Source organism: Melospiza georgiana, chromosome 3 (assembly GCF_028018845.1).
Source record: "Melospiza georgiana isolate bMelGeo1 chromosome 3, bMelGeo1.pri, whole genome shotgun sequence".
NCBI classification, from domain to species: domain Eukaryota; kingdom Metazoa; phylum Chordata; class Aves; order Passeriformes; family Passerellidae; genus Melospiza; species Melospiza georgiana.
Window position 1 is genome coordinate 46602254 of NC_080432.1, and position 16200 is coordinate 46618453.

Consider the following 16200-nt stretch of genomic DNA (forward strand, 5'->3'; position numbering starts at 1 on the left):
TAGCAAAATATCTGCCCCATAATACAGCACACAAACTATTTTCTGAATACTGAGTCTTGGTAAGTAAAAACAAAGATGATTTCTGAATTGCTGTAACATAGAGAGATCTCAGAGAACTAAGCAAGGAAGAAATTGTCTTAAGATAAATGAGAACTAGCAAAAGTAACAATGCTCAGAGAGACCCCTCCTACTTAATCTGAGTTTCAGGACATATAGAGGAATTTCAAGGAACTATGGAGATTGGAAAAGAACTTCATAAAGGGCTGGATGCCTCCACATGCTTTGTGGTTTTTCATGTATTATATGTTTTAGCAGATAATTACTTTAAAAGTGTTTAAACTTCATACACTTCTATTCAGTTTATATGCCTATCACACTAAAAATCAACCAACAGTATAAAGTAATGTTGAAAAGTAATAAAGAAAATGAGACAGCATATGCCAATAATAATTTTCAAAAATAAAATATTTTGGAATTACAAGTGGAGAGGAAAAACCCAAAAAAAAAAAAAGATTAAAATACTATCAATGAGAATTCTGTCACATTTCTAATTAGTGTTGAAACATTATCTTCTATTACAAAGATGCTTCCTGAAAATGTTTTTGTTTCAGATTACAGCCTGTATTCCTAGTTCATGCGATTCTGTTCAGAGAAATCTTTTCTCCTACATACATAGACCTCTAATGTAAATGCATTTCTGATTCTCCTATAGATTCCATTAAGTACCCAAAGAAACAAAAGCTTTATCAACACCATTCATAAATTGTGCAGCAAACAGGGAACTTGTTAATAAAGAACAGGAGCTTTTGGAGCATACAGAGGCAGCAAAAAAACATCATAGCTACTACAAATTCTCACACCAACCCAAAACACTTGTGGATTTTTTTCTCCAAAACCACAAAGACCATCTATTCACTCTAACAAGGAAGCCAGGAAAACAACACAAGTAAAGAGTCAGCCAAAACCTTTACATAAGATTATGCATAGGCCATTTGTACTGTAACCTGAAGTACCAAGTTCAGCTAATGAGTCAATGTCCTAAACACTTGGTGCTGTGGGGTTAAGAAGATTCCACAGGAATTGTTACTAAGACTCAGAGTAAGAACAGATGGAACACTACATGTGGATCTCTCATTTGTCTTCTCCTAAACTAACTGGCTATGTACCAGTTATTTCTGTATCAGTGAGAGGACAGTCATCCCATCTGTATCACAGGCCATATCATCATTTCCTTCAGAATGAGAATTTTAGCAGAAGCTTCTGGCCACTCTACAGACTTTTGTACCATTTACCCATTGCAGCTCAGGCCTGTTCAACACAAAGCTTCTCTCCAGACAACTTAACACACTATTCCCCCTGTCTCCAGCCAAGTCCAGGAAAGCTGAGATCATCTCCTGAAGGGCACTGAGAAACCAGTTTGTATGGAACAATCAGTTACAAAACAATCTTTGCCCACATTAGAGACAACTGCTGTACAAGTGATCAATATTTCATTTTTAAATGGAGATTCTTCCAGTCCAGTTCCTCCTGCACCACTCTGCAATCAGCCATTGGTATAATGAAGACACTTTCCTTGGATCCCAGCAGTGTAATGAAGCATAAAAGTCCATAGTCTACATAATTTTAACTTAATTTGAAGCATCTGTTTTCCGTAAACCTTTGTTACATGAATTGAGAACATCCATTGCAGAAAATCACTATGTTTTAAATAACTGAAATTTATCCATTTTAATTTGCTGCTTTGTTAAAGTCTTTTGCCTTTGCAGTTCGAGAGAAGGCAGCAGAATGTCAGAGTGTTCAGAAGTAAAATTAATACTATGTGTTGCATTATTTTTTGAGTTTATACGGGTACTATACCAATTGATTAAGCTGGTTTGTAGCCAAAACTCTAGATGATACTTAAAAACATTGAGGTAATCAAAATATTCACATTACTCTCCACAAAATCCCTCTAAACAAGATACAAAAATGAACCAAGGATGTATTTCTTCCTTTCTAAGTCTTTAAGATGCCACAAAATATGGAAAAAATGTTGCCTATTTCAACATTTGCTCTGCTGAGAGCATCTTTTTCTACCCAAGCAGCTGAAACTTGTGAAGCCACAAAAGAAATAACTGCATCATTTCATCTTTTTTCTCTATTGAAAGGTTATGTAGAAGAAAAACATACATACATCCCTTTTAAATTTAACATTCTTTCCTGTTCCTGGAGGTCATTTCAAAGCTTTATGCAATAGCACATAAGTATTAAAAGAGTAAAACCTAAGTGTAAAAGTATATGTACTATTGTCTATGGATGTAGAAATATTGACATTGTATGCAGTAAGGCAGACATTGGCTAAATAAAAAAATGAGCAGGCGAGATATTCATTGTAAAATGCAAAAATAAAAATACTAAAGCAAAAAAAAACCAGGAAGATTTTGCTTCAAGACAACAGGCGTGTTTTCCCTTTTATCTTTGAAATAACTGTGCTTTCCCACAGAGCAAACATTCAGAAGACTTTTTGTCTTAGATTCTGTTACTCCACAGAGCAAACATTCAGAAGGCAAGCTGCAAGAAAATCAGATGGCCCTTTCATAAAGCAGACCTAGGCAGTATTTCCCAAAGTCTGGCTGGCAATTACTTACTTGACTGAAGATCGGAAAAAGAGTAGAGTTTCTCAGAAGGGCAAACTGATTGTCTGAGCTGTAGAGGAAAAACAGATAATTAACACTCACATAGCATGTTTTATCCTGCAAATACTCTACAAGACTGATTATTCCATGTGATAAACATGTAAGATAACCAGGTAAGGCCAACAGCATCAACATAAATCCAGGATTTTGTATAAACTATCCTAAAAAATTAAATTTCTTTGTTGTTATTAGACTTCCTACTCATTTTGATTTTTTTTAACACTTTGGCAGCTTACCTTTAGTAACTTACTTTAGCCCTTTAGAGCATAATTGAAATGAGATTATGAGTTTGTAGTTTCGGAGTTCATGTGACTCTAATTAATGCACGGTATTGCTAGGTACATATTTGCCCTTTAAAGCTATCATGCACAAACTCTTCACAATAATGTATAAAATAAGTGTGAAATCATATTTTATCACCTCAGACCACAACAAAGGCCTGCACTTTTATCCAACACACACAGCATCATAGCAGGTTCAGCAAAAAAATGAGCAAATCCCTTTTGATTTACAATCCCACACATTTATAAGCTGCTTAAACTATCAGAAAATTTAGTCCATAAAAGTAATCAAACCATGGGAATGTCAAACACCCAGGACTTCCAAGAGAATTTAGAAAAACATTAAAAAAGGTAATTGAGATTAAGAGAATCCAGCATGGAAAGCATGCCATTGTGCCCTCTAAAGAAAGGGCTAGCTACCAGTGCTTCTGCCCTAACCATTCATTCAAACAACACTTTATGAGGCTTCCATTAGGTTAACAGAAAATCACCAATAACTTCAGTAGTATTGAAGGGAAAACAGTGCCTCCCTATGTTTTGCTTCCAGGCAGAAATAAGCTGAGAATGCTACCGCATAGGCATAGGAAAAGAAAGTCAATAAACATGTCCCTTAAGCTTAGTTATGTCTGTTTTGGAATCTCTTGATCCTTTCAGCATTTCTACAAACGAATCAGTAAACTTGTAATGCAATCTGCAGTCTAATTTTTTTTCCAGCACTCCCAGTCACTTCAGCTTTGTAGTTCATAATTGCATTAAAAATGTAGAGTGAGAAAGTATTTACCAGAATGTACTGCGCTGAATCAATTCTAAAAGAACATGACTTACTAGTTTAAAAACAATCCTTCCAGCAAGTCTGACAGAGTCTGGAGGAAAATTGGGCTCGATGCTCTTAAGACATTTGCATTCCTGCTTGTGGTCCAGCCAAGCTTCTTTCTATCAGGATATTTTTTAAAGGAAGAAAAAGAAAATCAGGTGCATTTTATTTTACATAAACTGTATCCTACTTTTTTCATATGTACACACATATTTTACAAATATATAGTTATCTATGGTTATATATGCACACAGACACGCTCAAAACAATATACACTAAATCTCCTTTGTTGTGGCACGAAGCAGCTACAGTATGTAGTTGCTTACTTGACAAGACTGGAGAGAGCTAGAAAGGATGCTATGTAACATACACAAAACTCTAGGCACATGTTCACTCAGCAATCAGGACTGCAGAGGCCTTCATAGTCCATTCACTGCACTAAATGCCGCTGCTCTAATGCAATGGTCAAGTTTTCATTGCTGCAAAAACTGTCCCCAAATCCTCTTAGCTAATGAGAGATATCAACGCCCACAGCTAGGAGGACTGGTAGTGATATTTTTCACAGTTCAGACCAGAAGTGGTCACTGATACCAAAACAGAAGACAGAACCAACAATATTTTAGTTACATTTATTACCCAAACCTGAAATTTTGTTTCACAAGCCACTTTGATTAGAATAGCAGAGACAGACTAACACTTCCATAGCAGGGAAGTAAGCATGATAAGATGAAGGAAACATTGAAATATGTTTCTTTTTTCTCTACCATTCATTGTTGCCCCAAGATTAGCGCAGAAAAGTAGCAAGAATGAGTCTTCAGCTAAAGAAATATTTTGAAAGAAAATTTCTGATCACTTTTTTTCCCCTTTCTTCTGTCTCCACAAGCAGAAAATTCTGCTTAGAATATACAAAAAGTCTAACATACTACATATTTACACATTTTATTTGCATATTCACAACTAATGTTTGAAGCCAGACAGCTGTTTCAAAAAGCTTTAATAGCAAATTAGAAGAATATGACACCATGAAAATTTGCTACAATGACAAGTACTCAGAACCACGGGCTTCTGAAGGTGACATTTTCTCACAAATATGCAGTAAAAGAGCAAAAACATGAACCCAGAAAACCAGCTCCTGTTAGGTGAGTGCCACAGAGAAAATGATTGTCTAATGTTAAGCACATGTTCAGCAATTTAAAAAAAGATAAAATGGCAGAGCTATGTGTAAGGGCACATCAGACCTGGAGATGCTGACATGAGAGTTATAAAGATTCCAAAGGCACTCACACAATTTTTTCCTAAGCTGCATAAGTGAGGGAATTGTTTCAGGTAACTAGGCTTCAACACCATTAGCATTTATTATATTTAATTCAGGATTTTTTCCCCTGTGGCTTATGTGTAATAAATAAATGGAACTTTTTATTTTCTTCAGATACATGAGAGATTTGTGATTTCATTTCTTTTACCCATAACTCTACAAGGAGAAAAAAATGACACCAAGAAGGCATTAATCCAAATACAGTTAGTGTCACATGCTGTCTGGCAAATAAAAGTTAAGTATTTAGTGCTGAATAGAATTATCCTTGTCTAGAAAAAACAAAGTCATCCTTGTAAATGTCCAGACATCGTTCGGTGTAATATAATTATATTGGCATTTTTATCCAACTTAAACTAAAAATGTCCCCAGGAGTAAGCCTTTACTGTCAAATTTTTTCCTCTACATAAATGCTGCAGAGAATTTTAAACATGCTAGAGGTGACATCAAAATGATTAATAACTTACCCAACCAATATAGCTCTAATGAGATGAAATATTCTGGACCACATAGCATCACATGCCATGTTTCTTTGAGAGCATTCCCACATGGTAAGAATAGTTTAAACAAATGCCTTTAGTGAAAAAGCACTTTGGCCAAAACTGATGCTAAAAAGGAATCATTCTGATTCCTCTGCAGAAGGAGCTAGAATAGAACAGGGATTGCCAGTCACTTATTCCCAAATGGAAAGGGAGAGAGAGGAAAGTTCCAAATGCATTAAATATAATGAAATTAAACAATATTTTTTCTTTCTATCCATACAACATGGATACAAATCACAGGACAATATGAAAACAAAGATTTGTGACCCTGGAGAGACCTAATTTAAATGTCAGTCTCTAAAAATATTTATTGGTTGGACTTATGTTAGATCGCATTTCCTGGTGGAAGGGTTTTCTTTATTCTGTGTATCCTGGCTTTCAGTCAAGGTTTTATATTCTACATCCAGCATGAGTATAAACACTGTAGTGCAGAGACATGGCCACCTGTATGACCCTTCTCCTCCATGCCATGGAAGGTCTTCCAATTTTGCAATAACTCCTTTTTCTCCTGTTAGAAATGAACACTAATAGAAGAAAGGCAAGTGAACAGTACAGGGCAATACAAAACCCTGCTGCTCAAGGTTCCACTACAGTTAGAAACTTGGAAAGAATATCTTTCTGTTTATCTCCTCCCAAAGTATTGTCTCTCCTTCAATCTCAATTCATACCAAGTGCAAATCCTCAGGCTTCACCCAGGGGAAAATGGTCAGCATCCACATAGCTACAGAGATGGTGCAGCAGAGCGCTCTTCACGGGTGGCAGATTGAGAGTCTGCCCGCTGAACCAGCAGCAGAACAACTCCAACTCCTCCCTGCACAAGCCAGGATCACCTCCTGCTGCCTCAGGTCATGGGCAAAGACCCCTCACAAATGCCTGCAATGTCTTGCATATTTTCAGCTGAGCAATTTTGCCAATGCACATCCAATTCTTTCACAGACATATGGTATCGCTGTCTCCCTTTGGAGCCTGAATCTACAAAAGTTCCTAAAGCAATGTTGATGGAACAAAGGTTTCCCTTGTCTTCCATGCAAGATCACAAAAAAAGAATGCTTCCTGCAGATTAATCCGCTAACAAAAAGCTGTAAAAGGCTAGAGCTTATTAACAAAAAAAAAAGATATTTTTCCATTGGAAGGTTTTGATCTGTTAAAAGCAAATAATCTGTAATTTCCCAAGGACTGTTTGAATTTTCACATTATGTCTTTTTTAAATATGATATTTCACTTTTATTATGTTATTTCAATAATGTTTGATAATATCACATTCTGAATTCTGCCTGAAATTACTCTTCCACTTTTCAGGGATTATCATCAGTATCATTCATCTCCAATCTATGGGATACACCACATTAATAATCATTTCCAGGGGTGATCACAACAGTGATTATGAGGAGCAGCAGATGTGATAACCCTGCCTTTGGAGAGACACCCAGCCAACATAACATTGGTAGAAGGAAGGCAGCCCATGAAATTATCCATCAACCAGTGGAAAACAGACTGCAAAAGGAAAATGTCAAATAGGGCCAGAAATCAATTAGGTCTGAGTGAAAAAAAAAATTAAAAGCAAAAAATCTATATGTACTTGATCCTGAAGTCAGAATTCAGTTGCAAAAGGTCAGCCCAAAGGATCTCTTGTGATAAATTCCAGTTTCGCACTTTTAATATATTTTAAATTAAATTAAAACAGCTTGCTTCAACTGGCCTGAAAAGGAAAAATAATGGGAATTTTTTTAATTTGGAACAACTCACTCATGATCTTTAAAACAGACACTATGGAGATTTTTTTAAAAATGGGTATTCTGATTTGTTTATAGATTTTTTTTCAGGACTACTGGCTCTGCATACATATTCCCTTAAAAGATAACTATTATCACTGCAAGTTACAAAAAAAGAGAGGTATTTCCAAAGACTCTTTCATCTCCTTAAGGTTAGTCTGAAGATACTTTTTTGTACTACTTGACATTTTAAAGCAAATGAAGATTTTTACAAGATATTTGCAGCTTACAAAAAACTGCTCCTTTTGTTTTTTTATATCTTTTGGTTTTATTTATATCTGAAATATAAATCCACTGTAGTATTTACATTGAAGTTTCTTTCACAAAATCCACCATTATTATAGACCCATACACCTATCGAATTAAACTTTTTAAATTCAGATTTTTTTTTGTAATAATTCTGTTTTCATACAATGTATAAATTACAAAACTCCAGAAAAATTACAGTTGTTAAGCCTAAGTGTTTTGAGTTGCAGCATCACACATTCAAAAATAATTAAATCATTCTGCAACTAAGTGTGAACTGCAAATTCAACTGCATAATTTGCACTTCAAAGTTATCTGTATTTATAATACTAAAATAGTCCTGTTTTGCCAATATTCACTTTTTTAATGTGCAAAATGCAGTTTCATCAATACCCTGCTGTTCATTTGTTGACCAATTAGTTCAATTAGAAGGGCACATATTAACGAATTGCACTTAAGCTACAGAGGCTAAGTAGGGCACAAAGCATTTGGTTTAGCTTTCCTAACAGCTGCTATAAAACCAGAGCAGCACAATGGTTTAGCTGAAGTCTTATTAGAACAAAAATGAATCAAAAGACAGTTCTCAAGAACAAAGGAACCTGGCTGGTCTCAGTTTTATCTGTATCACCTGCTTCAAGCCATCAATCCAAATAAATCTACTGCTTTGACTACAAAATAACTTCTTTTTTCCTGTTATTCTCTATCGCTACCTAATATCACAGGATATTACATACATTAATTCAATGTTAATTGATTTATATAAACAGTTCAAAAAATTATGTAACTGCCAATACAGAGTGTGTTAAGTGCAGATTACTTAAAGCAGCAGTAGCCTGTCTCACTGAAATCCTTACCTACAGCTATGGATGGCTCCAAGCATGCAAACTCCAGAGCTGGAAGCACAAAGCAAAGACACTCAAGATGGCTTCAGGCTATCCCTTATGAATCCTTTAAGAATATTCAGACAGTTGTGCTTCTCAAAGAGGAAGCTCCAGTTCCTTCCTCCATTGCCTCTACACCTGATTTGAACAAGTTATTGCATTACACTTTGCACATTGCATGACATTTTGCAGTCAGATTGCTATTCAGTGCCCACAGTCTCATTTCATATTAGAGACCTGCCAACAGAAGCTTTACCAATGACTCTCTTAGAAGATGTTTTACCTGGCAAATACTTTGGTCTTTTATAGTCTTAATGGCCATGTTTTCCTTATGATCTCTCATAATAAATCTACCTGTGGCATTATTATTGATGCTACAGTAAGCACCTAATGTACATTGCACACATTTGCCATACGATGAATCAAAATGACACTTCTTCCTCTTTTCCCACCCCATATGTTTTAATCCCTAAAAGGAGAGATTTGTGGGATCTTGAGAACACTACAGATTATATTAAAGCAGAATTGTTTACAGAAGCACATGAAACGTGACAAGATCAGCCCTGAGGTGAAAGACTTGGGGGTGCTGGTTGACAAGAAGCTCGATGTGACCCAGTGATGGGCACTCACAGCCTAGAGAGCCAAATGTGTCCTGGGCTGCATCCAAAGCAGGGAAAAAAAGGATTCTGCCCCTCTGCTCCACTCTGGTGAGACCCCACCCAGACTCCTGCTCCAGCTCTGGGGACCCCAGCACAAGAAAAACATGGAGCAAGTCCAGAGGAGGGCTACAAAGATGACCAGAGAGCTGGACCACCTCTCTCACTGAGACAGACTGACAGACCTTGCAGCAGCCCTCCAGTGCCTGAATGGGGGGGCCTACTAAAGACCTGGAGAGGGACTGCTTACAAGGGCATGTAGTGATAGGACAAAAGGAGATGGCTTCAAACTGAGAGTATACTTAGCTTAGACATCAGGAAGAACTTCTTTACTGTGAGGGTAGCGAGGCACTGGAACAGGTTGTCCAAAGAAGCTGTGGATGCTCCATCCCTGGAAGTGTTTGATGCCAGGTTGGATGACATGCTTTGAGCAATGCTTTGAGCAACCTGATCTAGTGAAAGATGTCTGCCCAAGTAACTAGATGATCTCTAAGGTCCCTTCCAACACTAACCATTTGATGATGCTTTAATTCCATGATCGTTGGAATGTCAAAGACTTAGCTGAAAATTTTATAGAGTATTACTGCTAGTCCACTTTGACCATTAACTTTTTTTCTTCATTTTTCTCTATTTAGGAAAAGGAAAAAAAATTACACACACACCCCCACCTAAAAAGCCAACCACTACCAACCCTCACCCTACCACCAAAAAAAAAAATCACAGTGCAAAACTAAGAGGAACCATTTAAAACTTCAAGTGCCCTACGAGGCAATCCTCTATATCAAGTCAAACATAAAAGTTGAGGTTTTAGGCCTTTGAGAACTTTTCACCTTTGAGAAATATTTCCTAGGATAGGATCCCAGGTTACCTCAGGGTGAATGGATCTATAGAGAGCTCTAGTTGCAAAGCAGGGTCAGCTCTGGGGTCAGACCGAGCTCAGAGCTTTATCCAGTAGGGTCTCCAAACCTTCAAACACAGAGATCACACAAATACCCTGGCCAGCCTGCCCCATCTCTTGGCTGTCAAGAGCTTTTCCTTGTATCGCATGCAAACCTCTGGTCTTTCAACTAAAGCCTGTTGTCCCTTGTCGTCCTGCCATGCACTACTTTTCTCCTTGAAAAACTCCTCAGAGATGCAGTTTTCCTTAAAGCCTTCTCTTCTCAACAGATTCTTGACCCTTATTTCCTCTTAAAAAAATTGGAATATACAATTTACCATTATAAAAAGTACTCCTGAAACACAAATTGTTTTACTGCAAAATTGAATCAGAGCTTCCAATCTACAGACAAGCTTAGGAATTATTCCTCCCCCTCTCACCAAGTACAGTCAAACACCACACATTTCAACTTATTTTTGTCTTTTGTACTTACCAGAATCTCACATTTGTAGCTTTAAAAATACTCAAATAAAACAAGCCAGCATTTTTAACCACTCTGTCCAAAACTACAAATAAATTACAGTGTGAAGGTATGACAACATGCAAAACTTATGGAGACTGTAAAAGAAGTCTTCAAATGCCTATTTTCTTAAACCCTTTATAGCTGTTATTTTTATCTTACCTGACAAGTTCTACCACAGTATTTAGCAACCTTGCACTGAGAGCATCTGTGCAGATTTTCATTCCTGTTTATAAAGGAAAAAAAAAAGAAAAAGGGTTATAAATACAGATCAAGTTTTGTATTTATCCTTCTTACCTAACTAGCAGTTTCCAAATTTTCCAAGTCACAAAAAATATCTTTAAAACAAGAAAATGCACTGTAATGCAAGAAGAAATTGTACATAGTTATATTCAGAGCTACAGTCACAACCCTTTACTTGTGTCACTCCGCATCCCTGAGGCCATTTTGGACTAACAGGAAAATTATCAAATGGGCTTTTGTCATGTAGTTGTAACTCTGAGGAGTTTGATTTTGTAGATATCATCATAATTAGAGCTGTGCAACACAGCTAGCTAATCTATTTACTATCTGAGCCTTGTCTTAAGCAAGCATCACTATCTGTCTTAAACAAGACCTTGCTGTGAACCTGCAGCTGTGACATCAAATTTTATCTTTATAACACAGTCCAATGTTGACATGTCAGCAGAAATTTCTATTCTAAGAAAACACGTCTGATCGGTGGACAATGAAAACAAAATAAAAATTCATGGGGGAAGTATAAAAATCCAATGAAAACTAGAAGGAGAACTACCAGACCTATACATTACAATCTAAAGGTTAAAAGCACCTCCTGACTGTAGCAGTGTTTTCTGATACTATCTTAATTTATGTATATGACTTAAGAAAATATCACTGAAGTTCTGTACATTTTTAGACAGTAAGTAAGCATTTAATGTGAAAGCACACAGAGAGCAAATCTTGTACCTCAAACGTGTAAGTAAAGATATTTACTTTGGGTGAGTAGAAATGAGAAATTTTGAGGCTTCCCTTCCCCTTCATTTTCCCATAGAAGATACTGAACATGATGCATTATTCTGGTAACACTGCAAAGTGCTCACTTTCATTTCTCAACATGCAAGGCTGCTCATGTGAGTTATAGTCATTAACTAGGCTGGGAAAACTCTATGGGTTTTTGTTGCTATTAAAACCAAAGGTGGGCAATTTACATTACAGACACAACAATTATCTGGGCTCTGTGGACAGCACAACCATTACTACTTCCCCTCAGACTTCCTCCTGGCTGCCCCTCTGATCTCAGTGAAGAAGCACAGATACCTCACTCAGTGCCACTATTCCCTTGTGAGCTGCACAGGGCTGAACACAGCTCATTTACACCCAACAAATTATCATCAGGAGTAATTCCTCAGTAGCCCCTTCCCCATCCTTCTACAAGGCAAGGAAAGAGGGCTCAGTCATGCCACTGTCCCCTTCTAAAAGTAATTTTAGTAATGGTATCTTTAGGTTGCTATAGTGTTTTACATTTAGCTGCCTCAAATTTTATTATATAGATTAATCCAGCTTTCCAATTTAATTGGGAAATAACTGCCTATAACAGCCCATTTCAAACTGAAGGGGCAAGTTTAAGTGATCAGATTAAGGACTTTACTTTGCAAGATTCCTGGTGTCTGCACATCAGCACCAGATGTGCACTTTTTACTTGCACTCCCACCTGATGCAATGAAAAGATGTAATTTGCTGTCTCTGCTGTCACCAAAAGAAAACTCCTCTGCTGCGGTCAGCCATCCAGAGACTGTACACCACAGAGTCAGATTCCCAGACCAACTGCTTTACAACGTGACCTTCTTTCACTTACACCACTCAGTTGCTCCCAAATCTTAATTTCTCTGGGTGACTTCAAAAAGGTAGAACACTATCTATCCAAAGGCCACATGCAAACCAGACAGAATCAGCATGCCCACAAACTTCAATGTAGAACTTCTGGATAAAGAATGTACCCCACTTATTTCAGCTATGATGCCAAAACTGAAGAGTAGGAGCACACCAGAAATGCCATGGAGCATCCATCCTCTAGCAAAACCCAACCTCCTCTTTCCCTCAGGTCCCATAAGTGAGAAAGGTATTTTGCTGATATATCAAAGTCTTACTGTGTTTGAATTATTAAAAGTAAGAGCTGGTGCATTACCTTAGGACTCTTATAAGCATTTGGGGAGTTTAGACTGCTGCATTGGTCAAATATTAAGAAGAGCATTATGAACAGTTCATTATAATAAAGTAAAAATATTTTCATTTGTATTGCATAAAAAACCCTATTTTGTCACACAATATTTTGTAGATATCCATACTAACTACCAGGAGAAAAGTAATTTATAAACATTTCAGATATAAGTAGATATTTTCCAACAGCATTCTTTATCTTCCTCCCTGAAAAGCCAGCCCTTGAGACAGAAAAAACTAGCAACTGTTGGATTTCTATAAACAGAATCTAAAATCTTGTACATGTACAATAGGTGTTTGATTTTAAGGTGCAATGCCTGAGGATGATTCAGAGTTAGAAACAAGTGTGAAATCATCATTTTGCCAGCTGGGGAGAGCTGTTTCATCTTCAAGGTTGAGCAATGACACAAGCTTAACCACATTCTCGTAGAGGAGGATATATTTCTCAATTTAGATTAGAAGCTCAAGCAAAAACACTTTGCAGGCAGATTTTGTTCGTTCTACATGTTATTCACCAAAATACAATAAGGAGTTCAGAGTTGAAAAGGGAGCATGTGCAATTTTAGCCCCAAACACACTGAAGTACCACATAGTCCCAGCAGCAACAGGTAAGATGCAATTTCCAAAGCAGAATAATTAAAACTTTCTGGATGCTGAATTTAAATGAATCAATACCCACAACAACCCATAAGAGAAGTCCTTCCTACAGTTTTCACATTCTTCCATCAGAAGGCTAGATGCAATAACCTTATTACACTGCAAGGATACCTGGCCTTGGTATATCTCTTGGGAATTTCCCAAGAGATGCCAGGATTTACTGGAATCATTAGTGTGTCAAGTCACTAACACATATTCCATCTTTCTTTTGTAACACAACTAGCAGATGTGTTGCCACAAAGCATCAAATTCCCTCAGCAACCTCAGAAGATTCAACACCTTACATTAATATTTCCTTTGTTACCCTTGTCCCCAAGGGTTAAGAATGCTGCAGTAACAAACACATAACACAAAAATCTAAGCACCACTCCAAACTGGAATTTTTGTCAAACTGACACTTCAGTCAGATTATTTGAATTAGGCAACTCCCTTCTGGTGCCATTTAATGAATGAATTATCCATTCATCTTTGAGATTTCTTTGAATGACAAGTAGATGTAGAATGCCTGTCAGAGAGCTGAATGGTAAAGCTGCTAATGAAAACACTGCTTTCCCTTCCAATCCTTCTTTCCCTTCCTGGACCAAAAAAAATTTCCTTTGTATTTTTAACATCTCTGGATCATGCTACATGGCATACTAAATGTAAAACAGCATGATCTAAAGCTCTAACTGTTAAATCCTTTATAGTTAGATTCACGTATACATATATAGAGGATTTATGTATTTTAGAACATTTTAAGAAGTAATGCAATTTCCCTGGTATATTTCTGTCCTTCTCAATATTTTATTGATGTCATAGGCTTTATTAAAGGAATTTTAAAGTCACTGTCAGATATTCCCATGCATTTCTTATTACCTGTAAACTTCACCTGGAGATAGTATCAGGTCTCCTAAAAGGTACCTACTGCATCTCACCGAATGTGACTAATTTAATGGATGAGAAAATGCACAAAATTTGATATAATGGATTCGGTTATACTTCAATCTCTAAAAAATTTTCTGCTGCAACAAAAAGGAAAGATGCAGCAACCAAAAATAAATTACTAATTTTCCAACACAGTATAAACAAGATTTTGCAAATGACCAAAACCCCTTATGAATCAACAAGCAAAAGTGAGCATCTTGCCCTGTACTAAAACAAACAACTAAAATGAAAAACAACAAGAAAAACCAAAACTCAAAGTAAGCAGTAGTTGTCAGTTGACCTCTAACATAATATTATGGTCAGGTTAATAATCTTTCCTGTAAGGAATTTGGTTATTGCTAAATCTTATCATCATTATGGTCTACAAACACTGTCCGTAGAATTAGCTCTTCCAATGTGTACTGAGAAGGCAAAAGAGCAACACCAAATGCAGAGGTGGCTAGAACAATTTCCAGGAGGTTGATATGGACAGGAAACAAAAGAAAACTTACAAGAAAGGGGAAAAACAAGTAAGACAGCTCAACTGGAATTGCCTGAGTAGGCACATCCTCCTTAGAACTTTTTTTCCCCTTTTTTTAACACATGATTAAAATCTTAAGAAGTTGAAGAGGTTAACAAAGGTTTGCCTGGACTAAGAGGTCCTATCAGAGCCACACCTGCACTCATGTAACTTAAAAAATATGTGCATTTCTAAAAACATCACATAATATTTTCTGCATGCCAGGAAATGGCCTAATAAATTTCAAATACCACAACAAAGTCAACCAAATACAATTAGACTACTTAATTTATAATGGCAATGCATCTACACTTCTCCACTGATTGCAGGCACTTGACTTTCAGCCCTACTCACAGATAAGTGTCAGATATAACAGAACTGATTACCAGACTGCATTCAACATGCCTTTCCACATAGTTTATTCGCACTTCTGCCACATCTTGCAGGAAAACAGGACTATCTCACACAAATCCCCTCCTGCATTTTTGTTATTGATATTGTTTTTCAGTTAATAATCCTGCCCTGTATACATGAATGAAAAGAGCAGCTCTTTCCAGTGTGTCAAGCTGAACTAATTTCCTGAACAAATTCTCAGACCTTTGCAATTCAGTCAAGCCTGTCAAGTGCATAAAGTCTACTTGGATTTTCTCAAGTATGTGCATTTCAGACCTGTCACAAAGTGAAAGCAATCAATACCTACAGTAAGCAAAGAAGTAATTCATCATTTTAACTAATATGCTTCTGTCTTCTAATAATAAAAATAAAGTTGTGAAGAGCCAACAGCCATCTTACATTTGGTAGATTTGAGAGCACAGTGGTTATGTTAAATGTAATTACAGCTTTCTCTCCACACCTCTCTCCCAATAATGAGGTGTAGCAACACAGTTGGTCCCCAGCTGCTACTGCACTGCTGGCTCACACAGGCACCAGGCACTCAGGGGAAGGTGGCTCTGGGGACAAGGGTGAACAGAGGGCCAGGCAGCACAACTCAGGGCAAATGTTGTGATGTCTGCAACATTCCAAATCCAAGCCCTGGGCAAGCAACAACTCTGCAGCCAGTGAGTTGTGCCCACAGCAGGGGCACAGCTGGGGTTCCAAGCTCCTGGGTGCTGACTTGGCTCAGCCTGGCAGGCTCATGGCTCTCCCTTGCCAGGACCCCAGACCTGCTCTGCAGTCTCAGATGAGCTGGCAGAGGAGAAGATGCTTTCCACAAGCCCCATGGGCCATAGCCTCTGAAATAAGGCTGCCAGGCTTTTCTGCCCTAAGGTTATGCTGTACACTGCTCTCAGGTCCCACACTGGATCTGGGCAAACATGAGTACACCAGG

At 37.4% G+C, this 16200-nt stretch overlaps 1 protein-coding gene across 3 annotated transcripts in view; it reads right to left on the reverse strand.

The window, feature by feature from the left end:
- Positions 1–16200, reverse strand: part of SMYD3 (SET and MYND domain containing 3) — a 381051-nt gene that overhangs the window by 326697 nt on the left and 38154 nt on the right. For all 3 annotated transcript variants that reach the window (XM_058020608.1, XM_058020609.1, XM_058020610.1), the window contains exons 2-4: positions 10739–10802; positions 3782–3889; positions 2628–2685 (exon numbers count right to left, since the gene is read on the reverse strand). In XM_058020608.1, coding sequence (XP_057876591.1) covers positions 2628–2685; positions 3782–3889; positions 10739–10802 — 230 coding nt within the window. The remainder of the gene's footprint in view (positions 1–2627; positions 2686–3781; positions 3890–10738; positions 10803–16200) is intronic.